Here is a 22,193-nt window from a genome sequence, read left to right on the forward strand (position 1 = left end):
ATTATGCTTTCTTTTTATTTATTAATGTATACATTCTTATTTATAAAATTATAAATATTACACAGCAACATCAGCTACTGAACTTTTTCTTTTAATCTTTCTAACAATTAATCACTGGGTTTTAATCATTAGACTGGGACTAAAAATATTCATTTTTAATTTCTCATTTGTAAACCAATTACTTTTAGTTTCTTTTGGTTTAAGAGGACACCAGATCACGCTGTATTGCCAGTTATTATAAAATTTATATTACTATTAAAATATAAAGAATAATAATTACCCATGAAGAACAAAACAGATAAATGGCGACCAATCAAAGCCGGATACATCGATATAGGTCAATTCATTTAAGAGGAACCAAAGTCCAGCTAGAAATGTAGCAATAGCACAGCCCACTGAGGAAACGATCAGCAAGGATTTACGTCCAAGTTTATCAATAAGGAAAGACGCTATAAATGTTGATGTTACCCATACAACACCAAGAATAATAACACATTCATCGCGTCCAATTGGTCCCAAAGATCCTTTGGGCAGTGTTACGGACGTGTACGCTATCATAGCACCAATTCCAGAGAATCTAAAAACAAAATCGCAACAAAAAAAAATCGATTAAATTGAATATGAATTTCCTGTCTCAAATTGACATAAGTTCCAATCACCAACTCTCCTAAAAATCTTCTTGAGTCCTCCGATCAGCTTTCTTCTTTTAAAATCAGTAACTCACTAACATATTTAATCCTCCTTAATATATCAATATCTAACTAATCTTTATGCGTACCTTTGAAATACGGAAAGTACTCCGACAATTATAAGTGCTTTCCGATTGCCTTTAGTTGCTAACAAATCTTTCAGTTTTCCTTTCTGCAACTTTTGCTGCTGAATAGCTGATTCTATTTTGTATAGTTCTTCGTCAACATTATTTGGAGCTCCACGCAACCAGTGCAGTGATTCTCTAGCTCTAGCTTTTTCACCATTCTAAATAAATAGAATTAAACAAGTTTTATACAAAATAAGAAATAAAAAATATATAATCAAGGGTTTTTGCACCATTTAGTGCATTCGTTGCCTAAGACATTTTTTAAATAAATTCTATAATTTTATATAGCTGAATAATATCATTACGGATATTTCGGGGCAGTGATAAACCTTGCGACACAGGTTTTATTAAATTTTTTATTATAACTTTTTTTTTTCAACGTTTTAGCTATCTTCCAGGGCTACCTTTAGAAGTACACAAGTATATTAATTTAAATATTTATATTTTCATTGAAATATTCATGCGTTCATTTAAATATTCAAGAGTAACAGGGCTCTTAGTGTTTCCTGAATTTAACGAAAAACCTTTGCTGGCTTAACATCTCTGCAATATAAAAATTAAATATTTTTAAAAAAATAGGTTAAGGAAACAAGTGATTTTTAAAAATGTAATAACACTGTTGATGGAATACATGAAATTTTACAAAACACTACATAATTACTTAAAGTATACTTCATAAAACTATTTATGAATATTTAAACTAATAATATTGCCGTATAAATCGCTGCGTTAGCTCTGGAAACTGAAAATTTGGCTAAATAATTCTTGAAATTTAAGTTTTGAGTGTGACAGTATGTAAAAAAAGTTTACTTAATATTGACACCCAGCTGTTTTAGGTCGCAGCGATTTGGCTTTCGTTATAGCCATTCTCTCAGTTTATAATATCCACCTTAATTTTTATAATTTCCCATTCCTAACAAATATTGTATGACGATACGTTCGTGCACCTACCATTCTCAAACGAAATCATTTTAGTGTTGCTTTAGACAGCTCTTTTTACATTTTAATTGTTCTGATATCACAATGGTTTTACAAATATAAAACAGTCATGAAACTTCATCTCAAATTTCTTCAATTTTTGTATGTTAATGTATATTTCAATCTATATGTTTAAAAAAATAAATCTATTAGTTTTCCTTGTTAAAACGTTTCAGTTTGTCTCACTTTTAGATACAAGGTTTTTTTTTCAGAATTTCAATGTTTTATATTTTATTATTTTTAATTCATTAATGTATGTAATGTCTGTCATTAATGTAACTATGATTCAATAATTAGGGGTACACATGTATGGTTTCTTTGCGACTGATCAGTACAAGTTCTTTAGGTGGTTGGCTTATCGTTTGAATTCATTTTGTGTTTAGATACTATTTATGTGTTAGAAAAAATATTAATAGTAAAGAATAAGCTTTCGCCCACGTCCAGGACACCTAATTTGGTAGTTGGACGTTAAGCCTCGCCTTACTATTTCTTAAATTTTATTGAAATGAAGTCAGGAACTATTGTGAGTAAAACCAAAAGGACCTAATGAAAGGAGATTCTTCCTATCAGATCTACAAGAAAACGGCACAATAAGCCTGTATTGGTTGCAGTGCCTTAGGAATAAGAAAGTCAATCTAATCTAAGACTTAATATTTTATGTTTAAAACAAATAAAAGCATTTGATATCCTACATTGTTGAAGAGATAAGAAGTTGAAATTTTAGGATTCTGTTTGTCTGAAATTTGTATACCTATACTGAAATTTGTGCTTTAACTTTAGTTTTACTAAGACTTGAGAAATATACCTTGATTAAAAAATATGGTGTCTCAGGCATCCAACCAAACGCTAATATAAAGATGATACAAAAACTGCCTGAAGCTAAGGCCAGAGCATCATAAGAAACATATGGACCTAGAACATACTCAAATAGTATGCCGACGTAGGTTGTGATGGCAAATAGAGTTGACAAGGAGCCTCTTATCCTCGGCTCAGCAATCTCGCCCAGATAAATTGGTACTACAGTGTAAACAATTCCCAACCAAAGTCCAGCAAGGAATCTATAAAAAATTCATAAGTACATATAATTTTTTTTTTGGTTTCTGAAATTTTTAAATGCAGAAACTGAAATTGGCTATTTATTTGAGATTAGTGTATTTTATTTCAAAAGAGTTTTATTTGAATATTAAACATTAAGTAGTAGATGTTAGTAGGGAACGGGATTAGCTTATGCGGTTAGCGTATTTGATTCCCACGCAGAGGTCCCGGGTTCGTATCCACCGCTGGCCCTTAGATTTTCTCTTTCTAGGAGCTTCTGTCCGGTGATGAACAGTGTTGTCTGTAACGAGAGAACACTGTCCGGAGGCCGGCAGTGCACTGAAAAAAGCTACGGGAACCAATAACCTCAGATGTTGACGCGCCTTAAATTAAAAAAAAAAAAATAATAATGATTAGTTTTGCCTACTATTATTGTTTTAATTAACCATCCTGTGCAAAACGACTCGATGTCCTAGATGGCTATTAACAAAATTTGGGTGGCTTTTAACTCACGCAATCTGATTCCATTATCTGTAAAATTTGAACTGTTTAATGCGACTGTTCTGCGTTACACATGTCAGGACTGGGGTCATCAGAGAATTGAATTAATGGAGAAAATACATATATAGATTATTTCATTAAAAAGCTGTATGCACTTCTCTCTGGCGTTCGGTACTTTATGATATATCATGAGATGGCTATTGACTTTTTTTAAAAAAACCTAAAGTCTCCTCTTCAAACAAATCAGTAAATTTTTTTAAGTTTTTCACTCAGATGGTCTACCCAGAATTGAGGCTATTGAAGTATTTAATCGCAACGAACGGTGATTTAAACAATGAATTTGGTTGTAGTCATTCCTTTGCCTTTCAGTTTTCAAATGGCAACATTGAAAGTTAGCCTGGGCATTCTCTACTTTCAAAATGAGTGCTTCATCTTTTTGAAACGAGTGCAATCCACTTCGCGTTTCACCTTGTAAAAGGAATTCTCGCGAGATTTCGATTTTTATCAGTGGCACATGTTGATGACGCATCTGAATTGAAGTTAAATGAATTGTGATGGTATTTAAAATTTTGGGGTGAATTACTATTTTTAAGTTATAATCCTCTTTTGGTACGTGAGTTAGTAATGTGTTCTCTCGCAACATTCGGTTGAGATTGAACACTTTTTATGAACGAATGCTCGTGTTTCTAAGATACATGGTGGTTATTTAGTCTTTTCCATAACTGAAAGATGTACGAAATCATTTATTAAGGTTTGTCATTGAATTGAATTCTCATTGATTGATTGAATTATGCGCGTCTTGCATGGTTGGCTCGAAAAGAATTGGTGAATAATTTTAAATTATTAATAATCTCTAAAATATACTTGTTGAAACAAATTAACTTTTCTGAAAATATTTTCATTTATTTATATATAATTTCTCTTATTTTTTTTATTATTTTCTATTTTGCTTCCTTGATCACTTCTATTTTACTTATTTTTTTTATCTTACTTCTACCTTTTGTTTTTATGTATTTTTAATTCTTATTTTTATTCTAGTATTACTAGTGTTTGGATTGTATTTAACATAAAGTAATTATGCAGTAATAATGATTATTATTGCTTTAATTAAGACTGTTTTATTATATTTTTGGTAATAAATTTATTTAATACGTTCGTAATGTATTATTTCACTTCGTAGGTACCTAATATAGTATAATACCTGAAACCTACTCTCAATTTATGGCAGAATCTGTTCTATAAAAACATGTCTATAAAACGAGACAACTTGTTAAGTGGCTAGTAGTTCATTGAGAAGGCTCTGGACATCAATAGTTCAAGTGATGCAACTTAATTAAAAAAAAAAAAAAAATTAAAGTAAATAAAAACCTTGCTAGGTAAAGCCAATATGTGCTTCTAGTTAACAAGATTATCAGCCACGATGAAAATGGAAACAAATTTAGATAGAGCAGCGTCATTTTGCGACCAATTCGTTCCATAAGTATGCCGCATGGTATGGGACTGAACAGGTTGCCAAGATACATAAGCGATATCATCCAGGACGAGTCATCCTTGTCCATGGGCACCGGCGAATCGGGGCCAAGTAGTCTGGGCAGAGCTGGTGAAGGCCATCCAAGAGAGTTGCCTGACATAATCACAGATATGGTGGCTGGAAAAAATAAAATAAATAAATAACGAAAAAAGGATGAACTATGTGATAAATCTGGTTTGAACTCTACACGATTTCCCAGAAAATAATCCAAATAAGTGATAGACATACACAAGTGTGTATAAAGAGTATGAAGGAAATCGTTTGATTCGTTTTTGAGAGTATTGCAAGAACTGGAAGATAGTTTTTTAATCAAAATCTTATTATCCATAGAAATCATCTTTACATCAAATTATTAATATCGGTTTTGATGTTGCTTGAATACAAAAAAGTGTTTATTTATTTATTTTTACAAATTGTTCTGTTAATATGCGTGGTCAGTAGAACTCAAAAACTAAAAAAAAAAAAACAAAGAATTTTTGAAATTTGCTTAGGGGTGAAAATAAAACCCGGCAAGAATTTTTTTTTTTTTTCATAAAACCAGTCAGTCGAAAGTACCGCTTTAAATTGATTTTTCAGATATTTGACTTTTTCTCAAAAACACCTAAAATGATTTTATTTAAAAATAGCTAACGTATAATCGATTTTCCATTTAAAAGCAAATTTTAGTCGAAGGGGCACCCTTTTAACTTGCTATTTCAGAGTAATGTACGGGGTTCAACACCGTATAATATTAACCAGAATTAAATATAAACAAAATTCCAAATTTGAAGAAAATCTTTTGTTCGCTAGGGCAACTTTAATCGATAGATTTTTTTTTTTTTTTTTAAACTTTGCTACACACTATGTAGAAATAGGTTTATCTATTTTATTTTTATTTATAATTTTTTTTTTCTTGTATTTAAGGCGCGTTAACATCTGTGGTTATTGACGCCCGTAGCTTTTTTTTAGTGCATTGCCGGCCTCGGGTTAGGGTTTCCTCGTTACAGAAGACAATACTGCCCATCACCGGACAGTGAGCTGTAAGAAGCTCCTAGGAAGAGAAAATCTAAGAGTTAGCAGCTGGATTCGAACCTGTGATCTCCGTATGGGAATCCAGTATTAGCTAAATACTTAACTAATCCTTTCTCTATTTATTTTATTGCAATATTTTTCTTTGTTTCTATGGAGAGGGAACTTGAGCTCACTTCTAGTGTGTGAATTCATTAGTTTCTAACTTTTGTATAGTTTTGTAAGTATGAAATGCCTAACGGAAATTCCAAGAAGAAAGAATATAAGTTCTGCGAATGTTCAGAAATATTCAGAACAAAACGGCTCTTAATTTGCGCTAAAGAGTTTCATTTGAATTTGGGGATTCTTTGGTAAAACTGTTCTGAAATCACAATACAGACTGTACTTCAATATTAGTGTCAATATTAAAGATAATTGGCAACAATATTGACCCTGTAGGTCATACTCGTATTGTTATATACCGTAATAATAACTGAAATAACAATAAACAATAACCTACTAACCGTACTCCGGACAATTCGCTATTTTAGTAAATTCGGCTACCCCTAAAACAGGCTTGTGGATCCTCATTGACATTAACTTTTAAGAAGCAAGAGAAGATGTTGCTTCTTTCTTTTGGGTCTCATTATTCACTTTTTTTTTCCAAGATGAAAAAGAGTTACTAGCTCCCAGTACTCTTTTTTCTCTGGAAAAAATGAAGCCCCCAGTCCGAGAAGTGATTAGTTGAGTGGTTTAGGGTATACTGGGGATTCCAACGCGGAGATCCAGGGTTCGAATCCAACAGCTGACCCTTAGATTTTCTTTTCTTAGGAGCTTCTTACAGCTGTTCAGTGTTGTCTATAACAAGAGAACACTGTGTGGAGGCCGGCAGTTCATCGAAAAAAGCTCCGTTGCTAATAACCTTGTACATTGATGCACTTTAAATAAAAAATAAAAAATGCGGTATATAGTGATGGGCGTTTGCGTGGGGTTGGAGATTGACCACTTTATCTGATTTATTTTTATAAGTACCTTAAATTACATTCTGAATAATTAATTTTTAATTTTTTTTTTTGTACAGAAATTATGTCTTACTAGAAAAGATACCATTTTTTCGGCAATTAATTACTGGGGTTAAATTTTTTAATTAATAATATCTAGTTAAAATTAACTTATAACTTTATTTTGTAATTTGTAGGCCCATTATATTTTTATATAACCGTTACTATCAAGTTAATCCGACTAAATATAGTATTATGCTAAAGCGAGAGGCGAATTTATGTATCTTAATTATAGATTTTTTAGAGATGATGAAGGTTCCTTCTGTTCTTTATTTTCTCACTGAGTGTCCGGCACTTCAAGAGTTTCACATTCGCTTTTTTGAAAAGGAGAGTCTCACAAAAGAGCTGCTAATAACATATCTAAATGGTTATCTTAAATGGAAACCAATTATAAATTTTTGTAAATATGCTTGGAATTTCCATCACAATTATCTAATTCAATCAAATTCTAATAAATAATGGTATAATGCAATATATTCTGTAATATGTTTGTGATTTTAAATTATAATCAAAGTTAAAAGCAATTTTTATAATGTTTAAGTATATTATTGTAGGCAACAATTCCACGGATGGTCTTTTGGACCCAGTGTATGTCTTTTATTTATTATGTTCAAGAATGAAATTTCTTTTGTATTTATTGTTTTTTTTTTTTTGTAAATAAAAGGCTTTATTACTATTATAGTATTATGCTAATATAATAGCTTTTATATTTCATTTTGTAAGATAAATACAACATACAATATGTAATATCAATTTCAAAATAAATAAGTGGTTGCTGTACGACTTCAAAAGAAATATCATTGGGTCATGCAGCAAAAAAGATTGAAATATGCTGCACTTAAAGGCGATCGACCAGCATTTATAAACTATTTTTTTTTTCGCATTTAAGTATAAAACCATCTCGAAAAAACTTATATTGCGCGTTTTATATGCATATTTACTTGTTCCAGCATTTTCTAAAGCCATTCATCGCATTTTTGTATAGTGGGGTGCCGAGAAATATTGGCTTAGAACTTTCAATATTTTCTGTTAGAATACTAACAGTTTAATAAATTTATAGAACAAAATTTATAAAATAATGTAATAAAGTTAAGCTTACCCGAAGCACTAGCTGCGTACTGGCATAACAATGCCCTGGTGTTTGGACTCAACAGTTGATTTGATTTTTTCATGTCTGTTTCAACAGCTTTCGAGCTGCCCATAGCTTTCTGAACCCTAAAATAAATCATTTAAATGAGAAATTAAATATTCTGGTTGTCTTTTTATTAAATTTAAATTTGGTCCCACTATTGTACTGGTTCTAGAAATCATTTGAGGATTATTTATTTATTAAATAAAAGGTCTTAAATCCCAGAAAGTTAGTGATAAAACAAATCTAATTACAAATCAAAAGAACATTAAATTTTTCAGAAGATGAGATGTATTCTTTGCCAATTATTTGAATAGAATATTAGACAATTAATTATTAGACTTTCTACTTAATTTAGTACTTAAATTAAAAAAGCAGTCATTTTCAAAATTTGATGTAACTTTGATAGTCTTGAATGTAAACTCATAATTGATTATCTATTTGAATATTTTTTCCTTATTTATCTAAACATTTCTTGTGTACATACTACACATAATGAATAGCGATTTACTCATTCAAGTAATAATAACAATAAAATAGAAATATTAATAAATTAAATCGAATAGATTTGGAAACTAAAGAAAATAAAAATCTAAATAATCATTTACACGTAACAACTTAATGGTGAATTCATTGGAATCTTACAGAAATTCTTTTAAAACCAACTGAACTTCAATTAGAGGCCACCTGTTTTGTTTGCAGATAGCAAATTTTATTTAATTCAGCTTATATTGTCAGTTGTTATTGTAAGTGCATGCACAGAATGGAGATTAGTATTGACCACTACTAGATGGCAGACTTAACAGCGATATTTTCATTAATTCTGCTAAGAATTGAATTTACTCCTGTTTGTAAACCATTCCAGAGGTTTTCTCAGTGGTCTACACCTTTTTGAAGGGAGTGTTTTCTTAAGTTTTCTTGGTCCTGTGAACGAGTGAGGAAGATGGAGAATCCGCACCAACTTAGAACTGCTTACTCTGTTTGGAGAAGCAGACATCGTTCAATGTATTAAAAAAGGAAGATTAAGTTGGTTAGGACATGTGGAGAGGATGGTGGATAACCGCATCCCTAAACGCCTTTTATATGGAAGGCCCGGAGGCGTCAGAATAAGAGGTAGGCCAAGAATGAGATGGCTTGATGACTTCGAGGGGGATTTGAGAAAAATGGGCGTGCGAAGATGAAGGCTGCTGGCTCTTGGATGGAGGAGGCGCCCTGATCCTTTTAGAACTGTAGCGCCGAAGAGGAAGGAAGGTTTTCTTAAAAATGTTTTCAGCCCTCTGTGGTGGATCATACTAAAACTTTATTATTATTATTTATAAATTAAGGCGCGTTAACACCGGGATCTTTTTAGTGCACTGCCGGCCAGTGAAGTGTAAGAAGCTCCTAAGTAGAGAAAACCTAAGAGCCAGCAGCTGGATTCGAAGCCGGGATCTCCGCGTGAGAATCGCTAACCGCATAGCTTATCCTTTCCCTAGGTTTTAATCTTACAACGCCTCTTTTGTCATATTGTCGACTTTTTCTTTACCTTCTTTTCCCGCTTGAGCTTTTTACCAGTCTGAAGGGCTAATCGTACTTTAGCCTGATCAAAGCCTGATTTGGCTTCATTATAACAAAAGAATTTCATAAGAAAGCAAATCACTCCATGGAAACCTCTGTAAAATCAGTTTTTATAAAGAGGATTTCAAATAAAATTGATAGCATACTATTTGAGAGGATAAACTTGTATTTTTTTAAAACTAAATTTCAAAAATTTGATGAGTTTGAAAAACTTAATTTTAAGCGAATTAAGGAAAAAGTAAAAAATTTACCATCTCAGAGGGTTTAAATAAGCACACATATTGGTAAATTCAAGTTGTAGTAAGGTTACTGACCGCCAGAGGTTGTTGAGCGCAAATACAAAACATACAGATTTTATTTTAATTCAATTTATCTACATAAACTGATTTGATAAAAAGTATATTCTTTTTCTCTGTGATTCACCAGCGGTAAGAAAAAATGTAAATGAAATAAAATAAGATAAAAGGTAAACCTGTTATAGGGAAACCGGTTGCTAGTGACTGACCAGGACCTAGAAATACAAAAGACGCTTGTGTATTTATCCGATGAGCAACGGCTTGAACTGAATTATCAAGGCTACTATTGTATACAGTTTTTTGGTCAGAAAAAAATTAGTTAATCGTATCAGGGAAATGAACAAAACTTTTTGAGTTGAAATCGTAGAAGATTTGAATCAAATCAAATTCCAATAATTGCAAGCTGGACATAGGCAATGTCAATCAACAGCTGCAGTGAAATTAACTTCACGCAGTATGCGTCAACTACCAATACAGGTTTTCATTTTCACTTTATAAGAAATGGCGAAGCTTCCTTTTAGACTCCAAAAATTCGAAAAAAGAAAACATTCATTTCTATGTTCTCTCACCAGTTTAATGTGGAAGTTGCTAGGTGGGCTACTTTACTGAACAAATTAAATTTTTTAGCAGTTTTTAGTTTCTCACACTATCAGAGGGAGTATCACAATCTTCCTAATTCTTTTAGTTAAGTTTTCAATTGGAAATTTCTATTTGAGGCTCTCTGAATCCATCAAGTGGTTTTTAGAAAACAGTTGCGATGAAAGATGGAAAATTGAAGAACGTTAGAACTTAATATTTCGTTCGAGGGCCTTAACCTAGCGAAGGATGTCACTTAACTGTAAGTACCATTTCTGAGAGCGGATTAATTTTATTTATTTATTTTTTGGTGCATCGACAGTTTGGCCATTAGCGCCGCCATTTCTTTTAAAACACTCGCGCAGAATGGTGCCTCCTTTTCACTCCATAACAGCCGCTGATGATGTCAATTACAGCCTCAATTGAGAAGTAATTGAGAGAGCCGAGGGATTCTAGAGCAAACCTGGTCCACTCTTCTCTTATTCATCAAGTTGACGAAGAGAAAATAAGCTGACAGTATGTGCTGGTAACAACAACCTTTAAGGTATACTCTTGGATAAAATCTTTATCGTCACCCTCTGTTAATTTCGATTTTTCTGACATTTCATTTTGTTTTCAATCACATCCACATTTAAACTTACATAATCAGTTGTGATTGTTATCAAAAAAAGATAAGGTGTTAAAAGGTTATTTGCTTTGTAAATAGTATAGTATTTTCGCCAACATTTCTGCCGTCCACCTTAAAAATAGAAATATTTAATCTATTTAATATACTAGGTTAAAGGTGAGGTAAAAGCGGATTTGTTAATGCTGCTAAATGCAGATGACTTAGCTATATTGGCTTATTCTAGGCATGACACTCAGTTTAAACTTAGCTAAGATCTGTGAAAAAACAAAAATAGCTTGTAGTGAACCCTTCAAAAACAGTTATAAACCCTTTTAATAGAATAGGCCGTACTAAAAAACGTAGTCTTTTAACAAATAATGGAACGCTATTAAAAGTTAATGACCATTTTACAGATCTAGGTGTACCATTCGCATCATTAGATCAGCTTGCGACTTTTTTTTTTGTTTATAAGAGCTCCTTTACAATCCCAAAGGTCCTTAAAAATCTTATCACATCATCGATCAGATATTTGGAAATCTAAAATACTTCTTTATAAACTTCTCATTTCGGCCATACTTTTACACGCTTCTGCAATTTAGACGCTCAATTACTTTGCCCAGATTGAATGAGTTCAATTTAACATTTTTAAAACAGCTTCTAACTCCTCTCAGTACGCACTCCTATAAAAAAAAAAATGCCTAGAAACGGAATGTCCTCAAATTAAGGTCAACATTTTCAGAAAAAAACTGATGAATTTCTGTCTAAAATAGTTATTCTCTTTCAAGGCTCTATTATTTTCCGGACTCATCAAACTCTTGCCTAACTCTAAGGTACTCTTATTATGTAGTATGAGAAATCTCTTAATCTTTGTGGTAGCCCTGGACGTCCGGCAGTCACAGACTATCATTATCAAAATACTTAATGCAAAATTTTAGTACAACTCTCTGACACCAATTATAAAAGCAATAAGAAGAGTCAACTCTTCGTACAACCGGCATTGGAGACTGATAAATGTTCTGGGTCCTAACAATGGTTTAATTAACATAAATTGCAATTTTTTAAAAATAATACTAATTACTCAATTTAGAGTTAGCAATACCAAATATCGCAGTTCCTTCTATAATGGAGCAAGATCTCTTCCCAGAGAGGATTACTTCTCTCGTTTCTCTAATGTGCGATATAATATGGAACATTTTGTTTTGGTATGCTCTTATTAATAATAATAATAAAAAAAAAATTAAGAGAAAAATGTCTTCAGAAATAACTAACAGCCATGTTCTAAACATTTTGCTGCTATAATTGTGGATGAAATTGAATTGAATTGTACCTTTTACTTCTTAGTGACTGCTTTGAAAGATTGAAATTGTACGAGCTGTATCTTTGATTGAATAAGCTCATTCTGTTATCTACTGCCTCCAATGCTGATCAAATATTTTTAATCAATAAATAACTATAAAAGAGTTTAAACTGTATATTCAGGGTGATCCATTTAAAACGCACCAATCGCCAATAACTTTTTAGGAAAGCGGAATTTCGAAAAAACCCAAGAAGTAAACTATATGTTTTTTTTGGTCTAGTTTTCAAATTTTTCACCCCCGATGCTGTATCTTTATTTTTGGCGGGGTTACGGCCAAAAACCTGATCAAAGTTTTACAAGGACCACTGGTTTTGACAATGATTATGAAAACTACATAAAAAACTGTGAAAAGTGACGTTTATCCCGTTTCGATATCCCTAATATTAGTTGAGATATTGTAAGATCAAAGTTACAATTTTATCTATTCGTGAACGGTTTTCGATATTAATTTTCCACCAGAAATACACGTTTTGGGGAGGTCCTCTGACTGCAAAAAAAGGTTATTGGTGACGCAAAGAACAAAAAAAATAATAATTGAAGATTTTAAAACATGCAGTGTAATGTAATGGTTGTGGGTGAATCAGGATAAATTTGTTTTATCATTAAATAAAAGCAATCATCACATCATTTTAATGCACCCAGTTTGCAAGACTTCTTGAACTATGATTACGGTAAGAATATCTTGCCAGGGATGGGCGGGTGTTGGTATAGTGGTAAAGAGCGTGGCTTTGTAAGTGGGATATCCCCAGTCATTCTTATTACTTAAAAAATCATAATACTTTTTTAAATAAAATTGTAGTCATAGGTGGGATTCGAATTGGGGGATCTCCCACTTACAAAGCCAAGCTCTTGGCCACTCTAAACCAACACCCTGGCAAGATATTCTTACCGTAATCATAGGTCAAGAAGTCCTGTACATGGGGTACATTAAAATAATGTGATGGTTGCTTTTATTTGATGACAAAACTTTATCCCTGATTCACCCACAACCATTACATTGCACTACATTTTTAAAATCTTCCATTATTATTATTTTTGTTCTTTGCGTCACCAATAACCTTTTTTGCAGTCAGAGGACCTCCCCAAAACGTGTATTTCTGGTGGAAAATTAATATCGAAAACCGTTCACGAATAGATAAAATTGTAACTTTGATCTTACAATATCTCAACTAATATTAGGGATATCGAAACGGCATTTTTCACAATTTTTTATGTAGTTTTCATAATCATTGTCAAAACCAGTGGTCTTTATGAAACCCCAAACAGGTTTTTAGTCGTAACTCCGCCAAAAATGAAGATACAGCATCGGGGATGGAAAAATTGAAAACTAGACCGAAAAAAACATATAGTTTACTTCTTGGGTTTTTTCGAAATTCCGCTTTCCTAAAAAGTTATTAGCAATTGGTGCGCTTTAAATGGATCACCCTGTATTTGTTCAGCAGTTTTTGATTTCCGTTTTCATTATTAGCAATTCTTATTCTTGATTTTGGCAGCTTGTTACTGTTTTTCTTTATCAGTAATTTTAAATAAACACGTTCCAACTGTTTCTATTTACAAGTTCTCGTTTATATGTAAGAATATACGTCATATTATTTTATTCTATTTTTTTAGCTTATGCCAACTGTTTCACTAAGTAAAATGTGTCTTCTTAAGAGCAAATAAATTATTGATTCAATTGTTCAATAAAATAATTCGATGGTACTGAAAAATTCCTTAAATTTTTGATAACTATTCCTTGACAATTACAAATTGCTGTGGAATTATCTTATGTTACTCACATAGAAATACTTTGATGGCCTTACTGCTAGACAGGATTTTATTTTGACATCATTTCCCAGCACTGCGGCTGTTCTTGTTGAAGTATTGTAAATAAACAACTTTAAATGTTGATTTATCTGAAAAATATCAATTAGGAAAGATGAAAAATTAAACAGAATGTCATCATTATTAAATTTTGATTTCTTAAAAGTTATCATTTCAAAAAAATAATGGAGAGAAAATTCCCTACACTTTCCCATACTGCTATTCTAACAGAACTAACACGAATATTCAACCAACTCCAAACTTTTGAGTCAGATTTACTTCTTAGCAGCGTTATAAAGTTTGTAAAACCGTTCTGTAATATAATCTTATAGGGAAGCTTATCGTATTCCTTAAACGTTAAATTACCTAAACGATTTTTTTTGGGGGGGGATAATCTATTTATTTCTCTGTAACATTGTTTACTGTTAATGACCTCTAGTACAGTCATTGAAAAAAGGATATTTTAAAAAATAAATTAATAATTTGTTTATTTACTCTAGAATATAACAATTCCTTGGCAAAGAAGAAACATAAATTACAAATAATATATTCAATTTCACAACTTATTTTCTTCTTCTCTTGTTAAATAAAAACACAGAATACAATACAAAAAAATAATACATTTGTTATCCATTCAAAAACATCGATAAGTAAATGACAAAATTAAGTCATTAAATACCAAAAGTAAACATTGACTATGAAGATCTTAGACTGTAAACAAATTAAAAGAATAGGAACAATCAAGATATCAATATACGAGGGTCGTTTGAAAAGTCCGTGCAAAGTCAGAGAGATAGCACCACTGGCGCGTATCGAGGTTATGTTTAGTTAGTAGCATCTCTTGGAAGAACACACACCAAGTTTCAGCCAGATCGGTCTATTTCTTTGTGTTTGGCATTCGTTTGAATCGAGGAAGTCGAGTGATTTTCAAAAAATGGACGAAAAAGAATTTCGTGTGTTGATTAAACACTACTTTATGAAAGGCAAAACGCCTGAGGAGACTAAAGAGAAGCTTGATAAACATTATGGTGACTCTGCACTTTCGATTAGAACAGTTTATAAGTGGTTTCAAAATTTTCGGAGTGGCCATATGGGCACAAGTGACGCTGAACGTTCTGGACGCCCTGTTGAGGTTACTACTCCAGAAATCATTGATAAAATACATGATATGGTGATGGATGACAGAAGAGTGAAGGTGCGTGAGATTGCTAGTGCTGTGGGCATCTCGAATGAACGGGTACATAATATTTTGCATCAACATTTGGACATGACAAAGCTATCCGCAAGATGGGTGCCGCGATTGCTCACGCTAGACCAAAAACGAAATCGTGTGAAGTGTTGCAAGGACGGTTTGCAGCTGTTCCAGAAGAATCCGCAGGAATTTAAGCGTCGTTTCGTCACTGTGGATGAAACATGTATACATCACTACACTCCTGAGATCAAAGAACAATCTAAACAATGGGTTACCAAGGGGGAATCTGCGCCAAAAAAGGCGAAGACCTTTCCTTCGGCCGGAAAGATTATGGCGACTGTCTTTTGGGATTCGCAAGGAATAATCCTCATCGACTATCTGGAAAAGGGTAAAACTATTACAGGTGCATATTATTCATCGTTGTTGGACCGTTTGAAAACCGAGCTGCAAGAAAAACGCCCACGATTGGCCCACAAAAAAGTCCTTTTCCATCACGACAACGCACCAGCTCACACCTCAGCAGTTGTGGTCGCAAAATTAATGGAAATAGGGTTCCAACTCGTTTCACATCCCCCCCTATTCTCCAGACTTGGCTCCCTCGGACTACTATTTGTTCCCCAATATGAAGAAATGGCTGGCGGGAAAAAGATTTTATTCAAACGAGGAGGTGATTGCAGAAACGAATGGCTATTTTTCAGACTTGGACAAATCCTATTATTCGGAAGGGATCAACAAACTAGAGCAGCGTTGGACGAAGTGTATAAGCCTAAAAGGAGACTATGTTGAAAAATAAAAAAGGTTTACCCCATAAAATTAGGTAGTTTTTATTTTTGCACGGACTTTTCAAACGACCCTCGTAGTTCACTGGCTCCAATAGATTTACAGATCATCCGGTTGTAATTACTGAAATAATTTTCAATTTTTGAGCATTGCAGCATTTAAAAAGGCAATTTATTTATATCATATTCTGGCAAAAGACAAACAAATCATCTTGATGGAAGAAACTACAACTTTTATTTATGACAAAAATCATTTAAAAATTTATTCCAGTTCAAAAAAAAAAGGGCTAGGCATTTGAAAAATAAGTGCTGAATTTTGTCCTCCTTATTTAGTTCTTAATTATAGCAGAACCTATCCGGTTTAGAAAGAACTTAATACGTATTAAATTCTATTAGAATATTTACCCGCAAGTCTGATATTATTCTGTTGCTCTTATCTTTTCAATTCTCTAATTAATCAGTTAATTAATTAATTAATCAACACTCTAATTCTTTCTATCAAAACCAAAGGGCTAATTTTTTCAGTAATATGTATTAAAGGAACTATTCACAATAGAATTTGCATTAGCACAGACCAAGTGGTTATAACATTCTATTATTATTATTATTATTTTTTTATTTTTTTTTTTTTTTTGCGCATCAACAGCTGAGATTATTAGCGCCCGGAGCTTTTTCCAGTGCACTGCCGGCCTCCGGACAGTGTTCTCTCGTTACAGACAACACTGTCCATCACCGGACAGTGAGCTGTAAGAAGCTCCTAGGAAGAGAAAATCTAAGGGTCAGCTGCTGGATTCGAACCCGGGACCTCCGCGTGGGAGTCCAGTATGCTAACCTCATAGCTAATCCCTTCCCTATATTATTATTATTATTATTATTATTTTAACTAAAGACAACGATTGATAGCTATCATTAAAAATAATAATAATAATTGTAGCAATATTAAATAATTAAACTAAGGATTCAAGATTGGCGAGGAATCTGTCAAATAAAAAACCACAACTCGTCTTTTTGCCAACGTTTCGACAAATATATTGTCTTCTTCAGGGCCTATACAATTTTTATATGCTGCAAAGGACGATTAGTCAAACCGTAATATCATCGTTTTACTTTTACATTTCAATTTCAATTTTAAATGAACGTATAATTGTCGAAACGTTGTCAAAAAGACGAGTTGTTGTTTTTTATTTGACAGATTCCTCGCCAATCTTGAATCCTTAGTTTAATAATTTACGGTCACGAAACCTATATATTCATAACATAAAATAATAATAATAAATAGTTTTTAATTGAGTTTTTAAATGTCTAATTTAGAGCATTAACATAAAAATTAGCCATCTTTGAATAACAAAATTTGGTGATTCTACTCTGATTTCAACAAGTTATTGCCAACCACCGACCAAGCATTTAAATACTTTTAAAAGATAATGAATTCTTGATGTCTCTAACTGTAAAAATCATTTGTTGTTTAAAGAAGCAACCATAATAAGGTCTTGAAAAATAACCATCCTAGGAATTGGATTTTAACCAACTTATAAACTCAAATTGGGTGACGAGGCAAAGCAACAAAAAATTTATATTAAAACTGTCCGGTAGGACAGTTGTATAAGGGTTGACCGTCAAAAAGTGCACGAAAAAGCGTAACGTTGAAAAAACACCCAAATTTGGCAATTTTTTTTTTCCCTTTTTCTATAAAAGATAAAATTCCCAAATTTTCTTTAAAATATAGGGCAAATCCTCATTTTGTAACTGTAACTTTTTTTTTTGCAGCAACATAGATTAAATAGATTTTAAGAAAAAAAAAGTTGCTTAAAATGAGCAAAATCGTCATTTTCAAAAATTGGTCTTGTTCTTGTTTTGTTGATGTCGTTACCTTTTTGTAAACAACGTAGCGCCTAAACACGCGAACTGATTTTCAAGAATGAAGTGTCATTCGATTCGGAATTTCATATAGATCTTAGATGCACCTTATTGGCGCCATATTAGACCACTTGGTCTTGCTCTTTAGTGGCTACAACCACCCCGAATTGAATAAAAACCATTCATCCATCGTCTTAAGGGAATTTCTAGGAAGAGTGAGGAACCGACCGTTCCGTTTATAGATACTCGTTATACTTTTTTTTATTCAGTATTAAATTCTTCTTCTTCTTCTTTCCTTGGCACTACGGCCCTTGTAGGACCTTGGCCTTCTTAAGCAGATTAGACCAGCCGTCTCGATCTACTGCCTCTCTTCTCCATTGGTGTATCTGCATTTTTTGGAGGTCATCCTCCACATCTTGTAGCCAACGGAGTCGCGGTCTACCCCGCGGTCTTTTCCCCCCAGGATGCCCTTCAAAAACTTTGCGTGGGCCTCTCCCACGATCCATTCTTTCTAGGTGCCCCAACCATCTCAGTCTTCCGATTTTAATAGTGGTCACCAAGTCTGCATCCTTATACAGCTCCTTCAGCTCGATGTTCCTACTACATCAGTATTAAATTAGAATAATTATTTAGAGAAAATGCACATAGAAGTTAAATTTCGAAATAATTTATTGTATAATTCCCTGTCAAATGAACAAGATTAAACAAATGAATGTGGCTTCTTTTATAACTGGATAGAAGAACAAGTTCTCACAAAATAATAAGGTGGAAGTAATAATGAATCCACAAAGGAAGTGAAAAATACGCTTTCCAGTGCAGCGTTCAGTTTCGAAAGGTCGGCAACCGGGGCTGCGCGGCGAACTGAACTACCTTGAGCTTGGCAGACAGTCTGGTGCCTGCATCAGAAAGCCCCACTTCAAATCATATATATCCTTCAACTGTGACTCATTAGCTACAAAACAGACGATTTATTTTATTTTATTATTATTATTTTTGTTTACTGCAATACAGGAAGTGAAATTAACAAATTTATTGGTACAGAAATGGTACAGGAAATCAAGGGCGCCCAACATTAGCGTGGTCCAGACCAAAAAAACCTTCCCTTAGAAATAAATTGATGAAAAATGAAGTAAAGATGTAGATGCAGTAAACAATTTCTAATTTTTCTTAATTAAGGAGACGGATTTCCATACTGATATTTCTTGTGAAAACTCCAAAAATAGAAAAATACAGGGTATTCATTTTAAGACGGCTCAAACGCATTTCATGCTTAAACGGTTAATCTGAGCGAAAAATGGTAGAGGTAAAATTTGTTGCCCGTCACCTCTAGTTTCAGAATATGTGACTTGATTTTAGATTCCTGCCCGCATACGCGGCTGACGCGCGTCCAAAAGTGAGAATTCGCGGTTGACCCCCATTTTCATATACACCGTTTTAAAGAGTGTACAATGTTATAAAAGAAACCGGAAACTGTAATTCGATATCTTCAAAATTAAAGGTGCTAGGCTATTTCAAAATCGGATATTTATTAATCATATTTCAATTTTTTAACTTGTTATCAAAGAGAAAGAAGAGCACGTGATAGGTCATTTTTATGTATTTTTTCATCCCCTTTCTACTAAAAATATCGCCAAGGCAGTAAAGCTAGTATTTTTCTTAATATCGGGAAATAAGTCGTTTTCCGAGTGATTTTTCTAAGAAAAATCAAATGTTAAGAGCTTTAGATGTTCTCAAGCATACACAAAATGGCTAAAAATTAATTTTACATCTGTTGCAAACAAGAAGGTTTAATAATTATTTGGTAATTTTGGGAGAGTTGCGTTTAATTACCAAAATAATTGGAAACCTGCCACATATTTAAGTGATCAATATCTTTCATGTAAAGGATCAAAATTATTTCTTAATTTATCAAATAATGTTCGCAAGCCAGGTTAGCCAGGAGGTTATCAACTGCTCTTTGTATCTGAGGAGGCACCTTTGAAGGCACAGTACATGCTTTACAAGTTGAGTAAAGTGCATTATTTGATAAATTAAGGAATAAGTTTGATCCTTTACATGAAAGATATTGCTCACTTAAATATGTGGCAGGAGGTTTCCAATTTTTTTTGGTAATTAAACGCAACTCTCCCAAAAATTACCAAATAATTATTAAACTTTCTTGTTTGTAACAGATGTAAAATTATTTTTTAGCCATTTTGAGTATGTTTGAGAACATCTAAAGCTCTTAACATTTGATTTTTCTTAGAAAAATCACTCGGATAACGACTTATTTCCCGATATTAAGAAAAATACTAGCTTTTTTCGGCTTTGGCAATATTTTTAGTAGAAAGGGGATGAAAAAATACATAAAAATGACCTATCGCGTGCTCTTCTTTCTCTTTGGTAACAAGTTAAAAAATTGAAATATGATTAAAAATACCAGGTTTTGAAGTGGCCTAGCACCTTTAATTTTGAAAATATCGAATTGCGGTTTCCGGCTTATTTCATTACTTTTTATACTCTTTAAAACTGTGTATATGAAAATGGGGGTCAACCGCTAATTCTCACTTTTGGTCGCGCGTCAGCCGCGTATGCAGGCAGAAATCTAAACTCAAGTCACATATTCTGAATCTAGAGGTGACGGGCAACAAATTTTTCCTCTACCATTTTTTGCTCAGATCAGCCGTTTAACCGGGAAATGCATTTGAGCCGTCTTAAAATGAACGCCCTGTGTATTAGATTTTTATAATTTCTTGTATTTTAAATTAGCGACAATCTGAAGCGAAGATAATTAAAGAATACTCTTCACACTGATTCTGCGCTTGTCGAATCAATTTTCATACGCCAATTTTATTCTTCATCCGTTTCATAATTTTTTTTTAAAGACTAGTGACGTCAAGTAGCAATTTTTACTCGTTTGCCTGTTGTTTATCATTTTTATATTTCACACTTTCTTTTACTACAGTAAGCGCTACAATCTGTGAGTGTAGGTGTGTGATTTTAAATCAATATATAATTTCTGATTGGTATGTCTGTAATCATTGTAATTCAGATAGGTTTTATTTTTAGAATAATATTTTCAATTTATATGGTTTCAGTATCTAAACTATATTTTTTTTATTTTTTAATCAAATTCAATTTTGTAAGAAGTTTTCGAATTGATATTTAATAGAAATAATATTATTTTGTTATAATTATGATAAAATGTATATTATATCTTCGTTTTTAAATAGGTACTTTATTTTAACTCCATTTCAAATTATTCTTTGGATTTATCTTTAATATGCCCTTTATTCTGAGTAGTCACATATACATTCATGTTAAAGTAGAGAAAAACAAAGTTAGAGTCGGCTACTGTTTAAATTTGAATCACGGATTTAACAGAATATTTCAGTCTTGAATTCGTCTTACCGAAATATTCGTGAGCACAAATAACTCACAGTTAATAACAAGTAGATTATTCAACAATTATTCATTTCTCAATAAATTGTAATTTAATTTAGTCCCCCTAATTTTACTTATAGCAAAATACTGGAATAATTAGCTACCCTAAAAATATGCATATCTTATTTATTTTATATTACAAATATACAACATTGTGAGAAGAACAGCTACATTGAGAGTGTAATTGAAACTATATTATTTGCGATAAAGCCAGATAATTATTACCTATTATTATAAACGTTTGACTACTTCATAAAATAACAATTACTTTAATCGAAGAATGAACTTAAACCGACGATTTAAAAAAATAAATAAAATAAAATAAATAAATAAAATAAACAAAATCATTGATGTCTGTTGATATAAGCATTTTTTAAAAAAAGGTTTTGAATTTTTTAGCCTCATATTTTTTTAATATTTTTTATAACGTTTTCTTTCTAACCTGTAATTAATAGTTTGATTATTATAGATTAATAGATATTACTGTCAATCTACAGTGCTATTTGAACAAATATTTTGTAGACGAAAATGGCCAGCATAAGGCAAAGTGACATCTAATAATTTCTAAAAAAATGTGAAGAAAAAGTTAATGCAGCAAAATTACTTAAATTATATCAGCTAAGCATGAATGAAATGTTGGGTACTTGCTGATTTGTGTACCTTTTGGCGTTTAATCAACCCTTATACTTAACATTTTAAACTGTAAG

General features: G+C 32.4%; 1 protein-coding gene across 1 annotated transcript in view; it reads right to left on the bottom strand.

Moving 5' to 3' along the window:
• The window catches only part of LOC141459304 (facilitated trehalose transporter Tret1-like), a 35,660-nt gene that overhangs the window by 2,145 nt on the left and 11,322 nt on the right, over positions 1-22,193 (bottom strand). The window contains exons 2-7 of the mRNA XM_074138209.1: positions 14,211-14,327; positions 8,010-8,125; positions 4,700-4,979; positions 2,601-2,853; positions 779-975; positions 281-577 (exon numbers count right to left, since the gene is read on the bottom strand). Coding sequence (XP_073994310.1) covers positions 281-577; positions 779-975; positions 2,601-2,853; positions 4,700-4,979; positions 8,010-8,125; positions 14,211-14,212 — 1,145 coding nt within the window. The 5' untranslated portion in view covers positions 14,213-14,327. The remainder of the gene's footprint in view (positions 1-280; positions 578-778; positions 976-2,600; positions 2,854-4,699; positions 4,980-8,009; positions 8,126-14,210; positions 14,328-22,193) is intronic.

Source organism: Rhodnius prolixus, unplaced genomic scaffold, assembly GCF_049639745.1.
Source record: "Rhodnius prolixus isolate KJV_2025 unplaced genomic scaffold, Rpr scaffold_11, whole genome shotgun sequence".
Classification (NCBI taxonomy): Eukaryota; Metazoa; Arthropoda; class Insecta; order Hemiptera; family Reduviidae; genus Rhodnius; species Rhodnius prolixus.